This window comes from Prinia subflava, chromosome 7 (assembly GCF_021018805.1).
Source record: "Prinia subflava isolate CZ2003 ecotype Zambia chromosome 7, Cam_Psub_1.2, whole genome shotgun sequence".
Lineage (NCBI taxonomy): Eukaryota > Metazoa > Chordata > Aves > Passeriformes > Cisticolidae > Prinia > Prinia subflava.
Window position 1 is genome coordinate 26273306 of NC_086253.1, and position 17748 is coordinate 26291053.

At 41.5% G+C, this 17748-nt stretch overlaps 1 protein-coding gene across 14 annotated transcripts in view; it reads right to left on the reverse strand.

Moving 5' to 3' along the window:
* The window catches only part of FRYL (FRY like transcription coactivator), a 186651-nt gene that overhangs the window by 138554 nt on the left and 30349 nt on the right, over positions 1-17748 (reverse strand). For 3 of the 14 annotated variants that reach the window (XM_063401909.1, XM_063401902.1, XM_063401898.1), the window contains exon 1: positions 11078-11421. The exons of 2 other annotated variants lie outside the window; for them this stretch is intronic. In XM_063401909.1, coding sequence (XP_063257979.1) covers positions 11078-11252 — 175 coding nt within the window. In that variant the 5' untranslated portion in view covers positions 11253-11421. Of the gene's footprint in view, positions 1-11077; positions 11516-17748 lie in introns of those variants that run through there. 9 more of the 14 variants (XM_063401908.1, XM_063401901.1, XM_063401903.1 and 6 more) reach the window with 7 other exon arrangements.

Below are 17748 nucleotides of genomic sequence, written 5' to 3' on the forward strand. Positions count from 1 at the left end.
GCGTGGGCAGCCCAGCCACATGGAGTAGACAGGAAATTACCTCCCCTTCGGAAATTCCGGTGGCAGACCCCGCCCATGCCCCTCCTCTGGAGGACTCAAACTCTATAGTTACTTGGGAGGACCAAAACTCTATGATTAGTCCTCCAAGATTCTCGCTTCCGGTTATGGGAACTGTTTCTGTGAAAACCGCTGCCGCTACGGTTAAAAAGAATCCTTTGTCTCTGCCAGATGCCCCTTATAAAAATACTAGAAATGCAGTTAGGAAGCAACTTTCTCCTGATTATTACTCACCACATGAAAACAAAATAAAAGAAAAGGAATGGGAAAAAGAAATCGGGCTATTTCCCCTAAGAGAGGTACCCATGGGAGGGGGAGGAACGGGGTTCGTAAATGCTCCCCTGACCTCCTCTGAGGTCAGGAGTTTTAAAAAGGAAATAAGAGGGATTCTGGAAGACCCCATAGGCACAGCTGAACAGCTTGACCAGTTCCTGGGACCAAATATCTATACTTGGGAGGAATTGCAGTCCATAATTAAGATATTATTCTCTCATGAGGAAAGGGAGATGATTAGAACAGCAGGGGTAAAAATATGGAATAGAGAGCATCCCCAGGGACCTCCTGGAGAAGACATAATGCCGACAGAACCTCCAGAATGGGGTCAGAATAATGAGGAAGGGAGGAAACGTATGAATGATTATTGCAATACCATAATCAAGGGGATAAAAGAGGCAGCCCCTCGAGGAGTAAATGCTAAAAAGGCCTTTGAAATACAACAGGGAAAAGAAGAGACCCCAACTGAATGGTTAGATCGACTTAGGAGAAATATAAAACAATATTCTGGAATAGATCCTGAAACTGAAGTGGGAAAAGCTTTACTGAGAATAAATTTTGTTACAAATGCTTGGCCAGATATTAGAAAAAAATTAGAAAAGATTGAAGATTGGCATGGAAAACCATTAGATGATTTATTGAAGGAAGCTCAAAAAGTCTATGTTCGAAGGGATGAAGAACAAACTAAGCTACAGGCAAAAATTATGGCAGTTACTATGAGGGAAAACAATTCCCAGAGAAATCAAAGACACACAGGCACTGCTCCTAAATATGATGGTCATAAAGACAGGAGAATGGGAAAAAATAAAACCCCAACACAAACGAAGCCACAAGGGCATCCCAGAAATGTCTGCTTTTTCTGTCAGGGTGAAGGACATTATAAAAAGGACTGTCCTAAACGGGCAAGAGATCTGAAAATCTTCAAAGAGATGAATACAGAGAGTGACTAGGGAAGTCTCAGGCTCTATTTTTTAGGGGACAAATACCATCAAGAGCCTGTGATAACCCTAAAAGTGGGTCCCCAAGGAGAAGAATTGAAGTTTGTAGCAGACACGGGAGCTGAACGAACATGTCTGATAAATATTCCCAAAGGTTATAAAGTAAGTAAAGAGACTGTAAAAGTAGTGGGTGCCAAAGGAGAAGGTTTTTCTGCTCCAATCATCAAAAACGTATTAATAGAGGGAGAAACTAGATTCTGGGTAGGAGATGTTTTGCTGGTCCCGGGGGCAGGCAGTAATTTATTGGGACGAGACTTCCAAATAAAATTAGGAATAGGAGTTATACCAGAAAATGGGAAGATGACATATAAAATATTGAAATTAGAACAGGAGGATGAAAAGAAAATTAAGAAGGAGGTATGGGCTGCTGAAGGAAATAGGGGAGGATTGAATATTGATCCCATAAAAGTTACAATTGAAAGAGAAGATTGTCCCATACGGGTGCGTCAGTATCCTATCTCATTAGAAGGACGGGAAGGTTTGAAGCCGGTAATAGAAGGACTGATAAGGGATGGTACACTAGAACCCTGTATGTCTCCTCATAATACCCCCATTCTTCCAGTAAAAAAGTCTGATGGAAGTTACAGGCTGGTACAAGATTTAAGGGAGGTAAACAAGAGAACTCGGACTAGATATCCAGTTGTACCAAACCCCTATACTCTCCTAAGTAAGGTCCCTCCCCAGCATCAGTGGTTTAGTGTGGTGGACCTTAAAGACGCCTTTTGGGCTTGCCCATTAGCTGAGGAAAGCCGAGATATCTTTGCTTTTGAATGGGAGGACCCACAAACTGGGAGAAAGCAGCAATTGAGATGGACAAAATTGCCGCAAGGTTTTACTGAATCCCCGAACTTATTTGGGCAAGCTTTAGAAACCATATTACAAACTTTCCCCACTCCTCCTGGGATACAAGTCATTCAATATGTAGATGATCTCTTGCTATCAGGAGAAGTTGAAGCTGAAGTCAGAGAGGCTACTATAAAGCTTTTAAATTTTCTTGGAGAAAAAGGATTGAGGGTATCAAAAGGGAAACTGCAATTTGTGGAACCAGAGGTAAAATATCTTGGACACTTAATAAGTAAGGGAAATCGGAGGCTAAGCCCCGAAAGAATTGCGGGAATATTATCCCTTCCCTCTCCCTCTTCTAAAAAGGAGATCAGAAAACTACTTGGGTTATTGGGATATTGTAGATTATGGATTGAAGGATACACACAGGCTGTAAAATTTTTATATAAAAAATTGACGGAGGGAGATGATATAAGATGGAACAAGGAAGATGAGGATAAATTAGGAAAACTGAAGTCAAAACTGGCCTCGATACCAGCTTTAAGCTTACCTTCACTAGCGAAACCCTTCTATCTGTATGTAAATACAGAAAAGGGGGTGGCTTATGGAGTTTTAGCTCAGGAGTGGGGAAGAGTAAAGAAACCAGTGGCTTATCTATCAAAAATGTTGGATCCAGTAAGCCACGGCTGGCCCGTATGTATCCAAGCTATAGCAGCTACTGCAATCCTAGTTGAAGAAAGTCGTAAACTGACTTTTGGAGGTAAACTAATTGTGTGCACGCCTCATGCAGTTCGAAATGTGTTAAACCAAAAGGCTGAAAAATGGTTGACAGACTCTCGGATGCTAAAATATGAGGCGATCTTGATAGACAGTGATGATTTGACATTAGAAGTAAATAAAAGCCTGAACCCAGCTCAATTTTTATATGGGGAACCAACAGATAACTTAATAAATGATTGTCTAGAAATTATCCAATACCAGACAAAGATTCGAGAAGACCTTGAGGACCAGGCCCTTCTAGAAGGAGAAATAATTTATGTGGATGGATCCTCCAGATGCCTACAAGGGAAAAGAATGTCAGGATATGCAGTAATTGATGGGAAGAACATGCAAACTATTGAAAAAGGGAAATTACCTTCAAACTGGTCAGCTCAAACCTGTGAATTATATGCTCTAAAAAGGGCACTGGAACACTTAGCACGCAAAAGGGGTACAATTTACACTGACAGCATGTATTGCTTTGGAGTGGTACATACCTTTGGAAAAATTTGGGAAGAAAGAGGTTTGCTGAATTCAAGAGGAAAAGGATTAGTACATGGGGGGCTCATTTTAGAAGTCCTAGAAGCATTAAAATTACCTGAAGAGATAGCTGTAGTACATATTAGAGGTCACCAAAAGGGAGTAACTCCAGAAGTAAGGGGAAATAATTTGGCAGATCAGGAAGCAAGGGATGCAGCAGAGAATGGAGTGGAAAAAGTAATGTTGGTATTAACTACCAATGAGGAGATGTTGGAAATTCCAAAATTTAGTGAAACAGAAGAAAAAGAATTGAAAGAGATAGGCAGTGAACAAGATGAATCAGGGAAGTGGAGACTTCCGGATGGAAGGCAAATACTCAATAAAATACTCACTAGAAGAATATTAGAAGACATGCATCAGAAAACTCATTGGGGCACTCAAGCTTTGTGTGATCATTTCTTAAGAAACTATGGGTGCATTGGGATTTATGGGGTAGCAAAGAAAATCACTGAAAGATGCATAACTTGTCAAAGGGTAAACAAGAAGGTAATGAGGAAAACCACATGGGGAGGTCGGGAATTAGCCTTAAGGCCATTTCAAAGTATTCAAGTAGATTTTACAGAACTCCCTCAAGTTCAAAGATGGAAATATCTATTAGTAATAACAGACCATCTAACTCATTGGGTGGAGGCAGTTCCCACTACCAAAGCTACTGCTAACGTGGTAAGTAAAACCCTTTTGGAACAAATTATTCCAAGATATGGAATGATTAATAGAATAGATTCAGACAGAGGAACACATTTTACGTCAAAAGTGTTACAACAATTAATTCAAGCTTTGGGGATAAAGTGGGAACTACACACCCCATGGCACCCACAAAGTTCAGGCCGAGTAGAGAGGATGAACCAAACTTTAAAAAGAACTTTAACCAAATTAATAGTTGAAACCCGAATGTCATGGGTACAATGCTTGCCTTTAGCATTACTGAGAATTCGAACACAACCCAGATCAGATCTGGGAGTGTCACCATATGAAATGATGTTTGGGTTACCTTTTCTGACCACCAAACATGAAAATGCTACTTATGAAGTAGGGGAAAGGAGTGTTAAGGGATATATTAACACAATTGCAAAAACTCTTGAGAATTTAAGACTAAAAGGAATAATCCCTCAAACCACCCCTTTAGACTTTAAAATCCATAATATTCATCCAGGGGAGTGGGTATTAGTAAAGACATGGAAAGAACAATCTTTAACCCCACAATGGGAAGGTCCTTTTCAGGTATTGCTGACGACCGAGACGGCAATCCGAACCAGAGAACGAGGGTGGATTCACGCCAACAGAATCAAAGGACCTGTGGAAAAGCCAAAGGAGTGGACGATATCCTCGGAGCCGGGTGAAACGAAATTAACTTTTAAGCGAAAATGAGTAATAATGAACTGGGGGGATCCGAATGATCCAAGAAACATACGCAGGGTTGAACCTGATTGGGGAGTTAAACCGAGCTTGTATCAGTGGTTTCAAATACCGCCTGGACAAACTTTGAGACATCTCCGGCACCCTCCCTGGGGAGGAGTACTGCTGCCACAAACAGGAGGATCAGGATTGTTTCGGACAGAAAATCCCTGTGTTTTGGCCTTAGCCTGTGATTTATATAAAGAGGGGGGTGAATTACAACATTATTCATTGCCACGCCAAATACCCTGTTTGATTCACCCAAATACTGGACATGCCAGTTGGTGTAAATGTAAGTGTTTGAGCTGTGGGAAACACTGGTACTGTAGTTCACACAAACGACGCTCTCGTTGTATGAAGTGTAGAGTGTCACCTGAGCCCCCTATCCAAGCAGAACTTGGAGCTACTGAAATAATAACTTGGTTGTGTGGTTGGGAATTATTAGTGCCTGTTGAATGGGAGATAGCTGAGGAAAAGTGGGAGACCACGGTCAAGAAGTGTCAAAAACGATTTGCCTGGAAATTAGCTAAGAGAAAGTGACAAGAGACGAGAGGGCAAGACCAGATTGGCCTCTATAATCGCCACCAAGAAGATCACATACACCTGCTGTGGGCTGCAACCCCATAGGCATGGGAGGTGGGACTATAAGCCATACTGGACTTCTCCTGGTTCTGTCACTCATTTTCTGGCTCTTCCCTTTTGGGATGTCGACCCGGCCATGCTACAGGTGTTACCAAAAACTGTATATGGAAAGACGCCGAGGCTCCTTCTTTATTTCTCACACTCATATCAACAGTCACTGTTATAACCCCTCCAAACTGGGAAACTGCATACACAATGGGAAAAAGTATTGGATTGCGGAAAATTTAAGGGGAAGTGAATGTGCAAATGGGGACAAATGGATGTGTTTCACCCACATTACTGGGAGTAAAGCAAAGGATTTGGTAAAAGAACAATTGATAGACAAAAAAATTAGGCCAACACCACCACCTAAACCTGTACCAATTTCACTTGACGGTTTGTATAAGAAATTGGAACAACAACTAGAGAAAGAAATAGATATTTCACGGATGGGTAAAAATCTGTTTGTGGAATTGGGAGAAAGAATAAGTAAGGAACTTAACGTAACCAATTGTTGGGTCTGTGGAGGGGCTTTGATGTCAGAAGAATGGCCATGGAAAGGCAGCAGCTTAGGCCCAATCGAGCTCCTTAAGTGGAACCAAACAAGTATAAGGGGAGAAAATCGGCCAGGGGGATGGATTTTAAGTTCAGTGGTCATAGGGGAGGAATGTCTTTGGCGTGAAGGAAAAAAGTTCCTTCATGAAGTAGGAAAAACCCTCTGTAAAAGATACAAGGTTAGTAATGGAACCTCTGTATGGTGGATCCCAGAAGAACCTACCATGTACTGGACCCAGAAAAAAGAAAAAAAAAGGAAATTGTGAATATAATAATAAAATCAGGCTTTTTCAATGTAATGGTACAGGAAAAAATCCTTATGTTGGCATCCCAGAAATTTCTAAATTTTGGGAGAATATGAATGAGCAAAAATTAGACTATTGGAAAGCTCCAGACGGTTTGTTCTGGATATGTGGGAAGAAGGCGTATCCAAAACTCCCTCCCAAGTGGAAAGGGAGCTGTACTCTGGGTGTCATACAACCAGGATTTTTTCTTTTGCCTAGACCTGAAGGGGATCACTTAGGGATACCAGTTTATGAGGATCTAAAAAGAAGCAAGAGAGATGTAATTGGAGGATTCCAAAAATGGGGAGATGATGAGTGGCCCCCTGAACGCATACTGGCAACATATGGGCCAGCCACCTGGGCACAAGATGGGAGTTGGGGATATCGAACTCCCATTTATATGTTAAATCGTATCATAAGGCTTCAGGCAGTCGTAGAGATAATAACAAACAAAACTGGTAGGGCAATGGAATTAATATCCAGGCAACAAACTCAAATCAGAGCCGCTGTGTACCAAAATAGGTTGGCACTGGATTACCTGTTAGCTGAAGAAGGGGGCGTTTGTGGAAAATTCAATACATCAGATTGTTGTTTAAAAATAGATGATAATGGAGAAGCTGTCCTGGATATAGTCAATGATATTAGAAAAATCGCCCATGTACCAGTTCAGAAGTGGGAATCCATGTTAAGTACCAGCTGGTGGGATAATGTACTAGGAATAGAATGGTGGAAGAAACTAGGTTTTTTCCTCTTATGTGCCACAGCTGGTTTAATATTCCTCCCTTGTTTGATCCCTTGTTTCATTCGACTCATCACTAGTGTAGTTCAAGGAATGCAATTAGTGACCATGGATCAAAGGATGGATACAACAAAAACGGTGCAAAGGATTATGGTATTAAAGAAACAAGATAGAGTAGAAGATCCCCTCCAGGAAGCTAGACTGATTTATGAAGAAAATGAATGTAGAATGGATGCAGAAAAGCAGTAAATACTGCTCGAGCCAAAATTATTATAAAAAGTAAGAGGGGGGATTGTGAAAAAGGCTTGTTGTGTGTGTGGCTCTATGCAGATATTTACTATATACAATAATGCTAGGTAGAAAAGTTATGCTGTATTGACATTTGAATAATATAGTAAATGTAGTTTTTAGCATTAAGTTTTAGTAATAAAAGAATTGTGTGTAAGATATTTTCTTTAGCTCAAGAAGAAAAAAAAAAAAAAAAAAAAAAAAAAAAAAAAAAAAAAGGGAGAGGCCCAGAGGTGTTTCTCAACAGAGATAACAGTTACAACAAGAAGAAGAGAACCCCCCCCTTAGGACTTCCAGAAGACAAGATGCATATCTCCCTGCATCCACAGAAGCCACCTGGTCAACCCAGACTGAATCCACACGAACCACCTGGTCAAGCCCAACTCCTGGACGCCCAGGATTAGAAGGGGGACTCTGGGCAAACGGGTCTGTCTTAAGATAAAGATTGCATAATTTTGAAATTTTGGTCTTCAAAAAGGGGACATTCCTCCCGAAGGAGGCCCTTCTCCTTCACAGCCTTTGTCTGAGAGGGAGGGGGGACGGTAGACCCGGGCTACCTTCTTTGCTCTTATTTGTCTCATTATTTGTCCTGTCTCTGAAAACCTTTTTAAACTTTTATTATTGTATTAATTTTTGTAACCAATTTTTATTCTTTATTAACATTTCATAAATTTCAAAAAGTGAGTGATTGGCGTTTATCACAACCTCCAAAGAACAGATTCCTATGGGCATATTTTTACTCTCCTAGCAGAAGCATTTGAAGTGAAGCAGGTTTTCCAGACACAGAAATAACACGGGGGCTGTGAGCAGTGAGAACACTCACATCACTGATAAAATTAACATCTCTTCTACAGTTCTTGCAGATCTGACTTACACAGCTGGCCATTAAGACAAGTTGCACAGTATCAGCTGCCCTGCCTTGCAACACAAGGAAAGCACAGAGCTCAACAGGAGGGCACATCTCACACACCACAGGTACAGCTGCCATTTGCCAGCTCACACAGGGCAGTCGTGGCGTTTCCCTTCTTTAACACCACAATCTGAATCTTCCACGCTCAACTTCGCATATTTCATTTGGATTGTAGATTTTTTGAAACAAATTTTTAAAACTGAGAACATGTCCACTCTTAAATGCTATAACAATTTTAAAAAACCTGCCTATTCTTTTACTAACCTCTTTTAAGCATTGTGATGCATACAGTCATATACAAATACTTCAACAAGTCAGTTGTGGTTTTCTTCTACAACTGTACTAATCTTATACATCTAAAAAGACAATTCTGAAAAGATTTCTAAAATACACTTGAAACCATTCTGATGAAAACTACATATTTTAAAAGATGTATTACAGAGCATATATTTGTAAGGTCCTATTTTCAGCTCTAAAACAAACTATAAACTGAGTAAATATTTTGAAAGCAGATATGACAAATATTTTAATAACAAATAACAACCAAAAAAATTTTGATCACCTGAATTTCTCACAAAATTTTTAGGTCAGCCAGATGGAAACCCAACTAGGTGGCATTATAAAAATAATATTTTAAGATTTCAATGCCAGGAATAGGTTTTTTTGCTTGGTCTGTCTGTTAGAGAACTTCTAAAATATGGTTATACTAAAAAATAATTGTCAGGCTCAGTATTTCACCTAAATTCCCACCAAAACAAAAAAAAATATTAAACAGCAGCAATAAGGAACTGAAACTAAAAAGAAAAAAATAATAAACACCACTCACTCTCAAATTCAAACATATTAATAGGACAAACCCCCTTAGCTTTAAAAAACTATTGAGTTCCTCAACAGCTTCAGTATATCAAATTCTGTGCTGCATTAACACCACATTTGCCAACAATAAACAAGTAAATGTTTACCTTTTTTTCAAATAATTCTGTTGTTTTATTACCTGTTTGGTCAGCACCTGCCTTCTGCAGCATACCCAACTGGTAAACACAGCAGTTCTTTTGCTCTATTCCAGCAGAGCAGTTCATTCCATTACCAAGATACAAAAATAGAAATAAGGAGATAATTTAAAGAGGATTCAGCTACTATCTGCTATTGTAAAAGCATGATCCCAGAACAGACTCTAAGTCTTCATTTCGTAAATGATGACATCACACTATTAAGCAATATTAGTCAGGCACTGCTGGTTTCCACAAAATCACTCCTAATAATCACCATTTGGCACATATTTAATCAAGAGAGGAAAACTCATCTTTAGCAGTCAGACTAGTTTATTCTATGTTTATTATCCTCATTTGCTCGAACTATCAACCAAACACTGAACAAAGATAAATGTATCTGTTTTGTCTATAAACTTCAATCAGCTATAGCATTTTCTTTCAACCTGACACAAAGACAATTCTACTTCTTCTGAAATTATAACATGTGGAGGAAAAAATTATTTGAGAGCTATAAAGAAATTAGAATATAGGATAAAAGCAGGATTGGTGAGATATACCTATGGAGATATCAAATTAACAGTATATCCAACTACAAATTCCAGGGCTTTTGTACAGCATTCCAAGTTAAATGAGGCTAAAAACCTTTCACTATCAGGCACCACGGGCTTCTGATCAGTTTTCGAGTATACAGGCAGCTATAACAGACTTTATTCTGTGGGCAGCCTTCAATAACCCATAGCATTAGAACATTAACTTGTAATTTGCTGTGCACAGGAACAACTTGCTTAACAGAACAGAACTGCCCCTGCTTTCCTCAGCTGCCTATCTTACTCAACCTGATGCACTAAAAAAAGTAGTTCATGTTACAATCAGAACGGCTAAGAGAAGTCTTTTCAAGGAAATCCTTTTCTCCCACCACCACTACAAGCTTAATTCCCTAAGGCTGTAAGTTCATCACCCAGTAAGATGGGTGAATGTCTCCATCTCCCACCACTGCAGGCAGATAGAAAAAAAAATTGCAGGTAAGGAAAAAAATTTAAAAGCCATACTACTTCTTGAAAATATCCAACCACACAGAGAAGGGAAAAAACTGCATCTGACAGCCAGCAGAATCCAAGATCATAAAGAGGCTCAAGACTGCACTATTTTAGATGAGGGCAAAAAGAAAAAAAAAGTAAAACTGAATTTTCCATTACCATCCAGATGTACTATCTGAATAAAGAACATAAACTAATTCTACTTGTTATTAGCACGATACACTGTAATATTTAGCTCCATAATGAACTTTTTAAAAAGGAAATCATTTAAGCAACCTTACCCATATTCTTGTGGTTAAAAATTCTGTATACAATATCCATATACTTACTTGACTTATTTACATATTATGTTTACTAAAAACGCGCAATCTTCAAAACACTAAAAAAAGGGAAACATACACTGTTTTGAGACAAAAACTCGTAAAAGGAAAGCCTTTGAAAACTTAGGGGATCAGAAAAACAGGGAAAGAAAAGGTAACAAAACTCACATCTTGCACTGCAGTCACAGATCTCTGTGTAGCACGTTTCTGTCTAGACAACTTAGTGCCTAATTTTATGTTCATTACAGTTTAAAAACTTAAACATATTCTTATCCCAGAAAGAAGGAAAAAAGTCACACAGGCATGCAAAGACAGGAGGAAATCCTGAAAAATTGCTTCCACACAGGTCACCAACAAATGATAATGTGTCAATGATAAAATAGATCTAAAGCTCAAGACACATAATCATAGGAACCCTGATAGAAAGGCCTTTAATAATCAAATTTATCAGTTTAACAAAATAATCATGATCTGAAGAAAGAGCTTAGCAATCAGTTTTCACCAGGTTGATGCCATGGATACATACAGTAGTCAGGATGTAAAACATGTGTCCCCTCGTCTTCATCTATTGTCTGTCCTAATGAGAACAACCTGACTCGTCTCATCTTCAGCAGCCTTGGAGAGCTTTCACGGGCCGCACTCCCAACATCCAGAGCATCTCCGGAAGCGGCGCTGGGAACAATTTTTTTCAGGAATTCCATTTTTACATGCCCTCTGTGTTCTCAGCAGTTATGCTCCACAGAGCGTGGCTCCCACATCAACTTCCTTGAGCACAGAGGTGGACTTCTCCTGGTGATGTCACGTTCAACCTGGGTGGTGCCAACAGCAGCGTCAGCTGCCAGCCAGCTGCTCCAAGGCAGATTCTAAAGACATTTAACTGTGCGGGCTCATAAGAAAACCAAACACCACCAAGCCTACATATTAACCAACGCATGCTAAACTCTGCACGCCAAGGAGACACTATATTGAGCACTGCAAAAATTTTAAACACTAAGAAAATATGCAACACATTTGCAAACTCGTATCTGACGGAGTTCAATAGCTCTTCATTTTCATGAAGTGCACAGAGAGCATTCATCTGTACTTGAAAGATAACACTTATCATTTAGAAAGTCTAGGCACTTTGTTTTTAAAGCTGGTGTATAACATCACCATTCACATTCTCACATAATTTTAGCCACTAACTACAAAAATACTAACTTATATTATATATTAGGTTCTGTTTTGCAAGGACTCGAGTGCTATTTTTACCACTTAAAATATTCGCACCACCCTTCAGAAAACTACAAGTACAAAAATAACATGTCTCTTGTCCAAACATCCACTTTATCCCTAGGGCTACTTCTCCATACATGCCTGGTTTAGCTGAGTTTTTTTGGTTTATTATTTATTATTCTGTTTAGCTCTTAAAAAAAAAAAGTCTATGAAAGTTATGCAGCATAACATGTTCTAGGACCCATAGCTACACGCTCACAAGGGGCTGCTCAGCTGGATTAAGTTGTCAACCTTACTCAACTACCATGTCTGTGGTTCAGAAAGCCACAACTTGAAAAAGTTGGTACAAGTTCGAAGTTGCCACCTAAGACATTTTTCAAGCTCTGTATAGGCTGAAAATGTCTTTTCTAGTCAATCCTGCATTAAAATCTCCAGACATCCAAGTTAGTCTAAGTTTCCCTTGTAAATGAATACAAACTTCTACACAATTTTTGTCCTTATAAATGAATACAAAATTCTGACCTTATAAGAGACATACTGCAGGAATGCCACTTCCTGCAGGGAAATCAAGCAGAAAATTCTCCCTATAATGATTTCATTCACAGTATTGTTTCCACAGCACAAAAAGAATTACGGAGAAGCGGATTTATGCATTTTCAGAACAAATAACAAAGATACCACAAAGACAATTTATGATTACAACAGATCATGAGTCATTACAAGCTCAAGCCATCATTTATTGGTAATAACATTGTTTTCTATAGAATTTCATTTTTTGCCCTTGTAATCTTGCCACAAGCCTATTTTGCAGTTCCTCACATTTAGAACAAAAAAGAAATTCAGATGCTTCCGTGAGACTGAGAATGCTTCCAACCATCCACCTGCCAAACTGCAGTTTGCAGATGGGGCAACCAGATGTTCACTTTGTACCTATCTTAAACACCCTCTGAAAGGCTCAAGCTAGATATCAAAGTGCTCTTAACCCCACCATGGAGGTTTTATTATGTGTGTGGACACGGGGTGGAGTCAACATGCGAAGTACAAGTACCTAGTGCACCACTTACATTAAGTGCACAAGGTGTGACATTTTATACAACATGCAGCATATGTGAGTTAGTCATGAACTTAAAAAACAATTAGGTGTGGAAACTATACTTTTTTAAAATTAGAAAACAATGGCCTTTCAAGTAATAGGACACATAAAACAGAAGCAAGTAATAAAAGCCATCCTCCATACATGATTATATACCAAGATTAAACCTGATAAACTAATAAAACTTATATAAAACAGATGTATCAAAAAGCTTTTGACTGATTTTTCCTCCAGGGTGGCTTTTGACTCTTAAAAAAAGAACATCAAAAATTATTCTACAGAGGAGAGCTGCAGATACATTCATGTATATTTACAGATGTATATGGATGGCTGGAGGTTAACTCCAGGACTTCCATACTTCATTACATTCTATGAAAATAGCATTTTATAAAAAAATGAAAGCAGGATACAAGGCTTATGTTTTTGCCTTAGTATGTAATTTCACATACACTCCTCCCTCACATTGGTTCTTACCATCTTCTTAAACAGTACAACATACAACTGTGGGTTCTATACAACCTGAGCAAGTTTTACAGATTATCTGTCAGTGTAAAACATATCAGAAGTCTCACAATTGTTATACCTAAATTCATCTTTAAACAAAACCAAAACAGGTGACAAAAAGCCTCTATCAATAAATTTTAACACCTTATTCTGAAACCTCTTAAAAAAACAAAAAACCAAAAAACTTTTATATGTATTACAGCAAGTTCTTTGATATCTTTTCATGTGTATTCCACTTCTGTTACACTCAAAGGATGACTCTGATTTTGCACTGAAGTCATTCAGGCTTCCCCTGCCACAACTCTTGATGTTTGTATCACTAGCTGTGCAAGATAATGTCTGAGCTCTGCACCTCTCCCCGGCAGGAATCCACATTAGACCTTTGCATCAGAAGAGATAACAAACAGACCATGTGTTGGGGGTTAGATTTGGTTTTTTTTTCTTCTCACAGAATTTTTGCCCATAAGTTTCCAAGAAGCCTTGATGACTACTTAGTCAGAACAAAAGGAGTACTTGAGGGATATGGAAGCACGAGGCTACACCTATTGTTTCTGAGTCCCTGGGAGTGTCCCTCAGAGGGGAGAGATGATGAGCTTTGGGAAAGGCAAAAAGACAGATCTGGGGGAGGGGGAGGCACTCTTGCTCTCAGCGCCGAGGAGGACGGTCAGGCTGCCTTCTGCCTCTGTCTCGTCCTGGGAAATCTATCGTCATCTGCTGTGTACCCGGGAATCCTGAGCTCGCTTTCTCCAGCCTCCCCCCACCGCCGCTGCTTCTTCGGAGCTTTGAGGTTCCCCTGCTACTCTGTAGCCCTGCACTGCCCAGCCCTGCCGGGACACCCCTGCTGCTCCAGCTACCAGCGCAGAGCTCCTCATCTCATCCACCGGTCCGGGACTTTCCTTCCTTCCAGTTCGGCCTCTCGGAGCCCTGCAGGGGCACCGAGATCAAACTGCCCCGGGCTTTTGTAAAAGAAAGCCCTCAAGGTTCTTGGTTCTGTTTATTATTGATGCTATAGTTGTTGTTTGTCGTTTTGTCATATATACTAGTAAAGAACTGTTATTCCTACCCCCATACCTCTGTCTGAAAGCTCCTTTAATTTTTTTAATTGGAATAATTTGGAGGGAGGGGATTTGAATTCTCCATCTCTAGGGAGGTCCTGCCCCTTCCTAGCAGATATCTGTCTTTCAAACCAAGACAGATTATTGGCACCCACTGTGGGGCTTGAGGGCATTGAGAGGAAAAGGAATAACAGTTCTTAAGTGACCTTGTGCACTGGGTATAGAAACCTCCCTAAATAGCATCATGTGGTCTAGCTTACCTTGGTTTGGGTGGCATGTGGTTGTGGCTGTGTTTCTCCCATTTACAGGCCCTTATTTAAACATGGGCCCTATAACTAAGGCTACTGTGGCTGTTATCCAGTTTGCACTATGGGTTAATAAGGTGAGGAATTCATGGATTTTTAACTTCCTCTGGAAGGCAGGCACATGGATACATGGCTATCACACTCTAAGTGTTTGTTTGTGGGGTTACTTTAACAATGGTACCTATTGTGAGGAAATGACACCAGGGGAAATTTTTTCCCAACCCTTTACTCAGCTGTTTGGGTCTATTCCACCAGTTTTTGAAGGGTTTAAATCTTCTCTGAATGCTAATGATATCATACAATGGCTAGTATTGCTCACGGGCCTATCCTATTTAATATTCCGAGATAAGGGGAGATTGGCCTGGATAACCACCCTGATACCTACCCCAGAGAATAAGGATACTGCCCTAGAGACTGAGGGTGCTGCCATAGAGCCTGACACTGCCCCACAGACTAAGGATGCTGCCCCACCACCTGACCCTGACATAAAGCCCACCTCAGAAATGAACCACCCAGATGTGGTGGGAGTTCTGGTGAAGGAGATGGGCCAGATGCTGAAGGAGCACACTTCCCTAGTGGTGGCCTCATTAGCCTCATTAGCCCCAGCTGGTGGCAAACCCTTCCCCTGCCCTGAAGAGGGAGAGTCTGAAGGTGCAGCAGTAGAACCCACAGAAGTCACAACTGTCCAGGTTCCAGCTGAACCACAGGGGCAGTCACAGCCAGCAGCAGTTGCCCCTGTGGAAAGGAAGAAATATAAGGTGAAATCAGAGCACCCAAGTGATAAGGATAAAAAAGGAAGGCCCTCACAACCCACAGGGGAGCCAGAAGTTGAGATCATCACTGAGTCCCTGTCATATGAAAATCTCCGTAGTCTGCAAAAAGATGTTGCACGACGGGGACGTGAGCCTTATACAACCTGGTTACTTCGGGTCTGGGACCTTATGGGTAGAGGTGTGCAACTAGATAGTGGTGAGGCAAGGAATATGGGACCCTTGACCCAAGACTCAGGTGTGAATCAGGTATTTGTAAAAGAGCAAGGACCCCTTCACCTTTGGGACCGGCTTTTAATGAGTGTAAGGGAGAGGTTTGTCCACAGAGACAGAATGCAGGAGCACCACCTCAGCATGCGCTGGAAGACTGTTGAGGAAGGGATCCAACAGCTGAGAGAAGTGGCAATACTGGAGGTAGTTTTTGGGAGGGATGGACAGCATAACAATGACCCCGACAACGTCAGGTGCACAGGGCAAATGTTGTGGAATCTAGCAACTAAAGGGCCATCTGAATACAAAACATTCATGTCAATGATTAATGCTGACACCAGCCGAGTGACTGTAGGTTCTGTAGCCAGCAAGCTTAGAAATTTTGACAGTATGATCAGTGGCCCAATGCAGACTCAGGTCTCTGCCGTGGTTAAAGAACTCCAAGAGGAGATAAGGGAGGTGAGGGAGGAGGTGAGGAGGAACAGTTCCCATGTGGCACCGGTGTGAGTCACAGGCCCCAGAGTCAGAACCCAACATCCCTCAGCTAGAGAGAGAGGGTACATCCCATGAGCTGACCTGTGGTCCTTCCTGCATGACCATGGGGAAGACATGGGAAGGTGGGATGGGAAACCCACTTCTGCCCTAGCAGCACGGGTGCGTGAGCTCAAAGAGAGAAACACTAACCGAGGGGGTTCCACTAGAATGAAGGTAGCCTCAGCCTCCCATGACCAGGCTGTCAGGTATTACAGAAATGAGGATGCTCTGTCAGACCCCCTTGAAGGAACCTCTACTATGTATGCACAGGAAGAGAGTAGTAACCGGTGCTAGAGGGGCCCTGCCTCTAGCCAGGAAGAGGCATGGGAAAACAGAGTCTTTTGGACTGTGTGGGTTCTATGGCCTGGCACATCAGAGCCACAGAAATATAAAGCTTTGGTTGATACCGGTTCTCAGTGTACCCTAATGCCGTCAGAACATGAGGGAGCAGAACCTATTTCCATTGCTGGTGTGACGGGGGGATCACAAGAATTGACTCAGTTAGAAGCCAAGGTGAGCCTGACCGGGAAGGAGTGGCAGAAACATCCAGTTGTGACTGGCCCAGAGGCTCCGTGTATTCTGGGCATGGACTATCTCAGGAATGGCTATTACAAAGACCCTAAGGGGTTCAGATGGGCTTTTGGAATAGCTGCTGTGGAGGCAGAGGGCATTAAGAAATTGAACACCCTGCCTGGATTATCAGAGAACCCATCTGCAGTAGGACTCCTGAAGGTAGAAGAGCAACGAGTACCTGTTGCCACCTCGACGGTGCATCACCGGCAGTATTGAACAAATCGAGATGCTGTGATCCCCATCCACAAGATGATCCGAGAGCTGGAGAGCCAAGGGGTGGTCAGCAAAACCCACTCACCCTTCAACAGCCCCATTTGGCCTGTGCGCAAGTCTGACGGAGAATGGAGACTGACTGTGGACTATCGTGGCTTGAATGAAGTGACTCCACCGCTGAGCGCCGCTGTGCCAGACATGCTGGAACTCCAGTACGAGCTGGAGTCCAAGGCAGCAAAGTGGTATGCCACAATCGACATCGCTAATGCGTTTTTCTCCATTCCTCTGGCTGCAGAATGCAGGCCTCAGTTTGCTTTCACCTGGAGGGGCGTGCAGTACACCTGGAACCGACTGCCCCAGGGGTGGAAGCACAGTCCCACCATCTGCCATGGACTGATCCAGGCTGCACTGGAAAAGGGTGAAGCTCCAGAACACCTACAGTACATTGATGACATCATTGTGTGGGGGAACACAGCAAGGGAAGTATTCGAGAAAGGAAAGAAGATCATCCAGATTCTCCTGGAAGCTGGTTTTGCCATCAAAAAGAGCAAAGTCAAGGGACCTGCTAAGGAGATCCAGTTCCTGGGAGTAAAGTGGGAAGATGGGCGGCGTCAGATTCCCACTGAGGTCATCAATAAGATCACTGCAATGTCTCCACCAACCAGCAAGAAGGAAACGCAAGCTTTCCTAGGCGCCATAGGCTTTTGGAGAACGCACATTCCTGA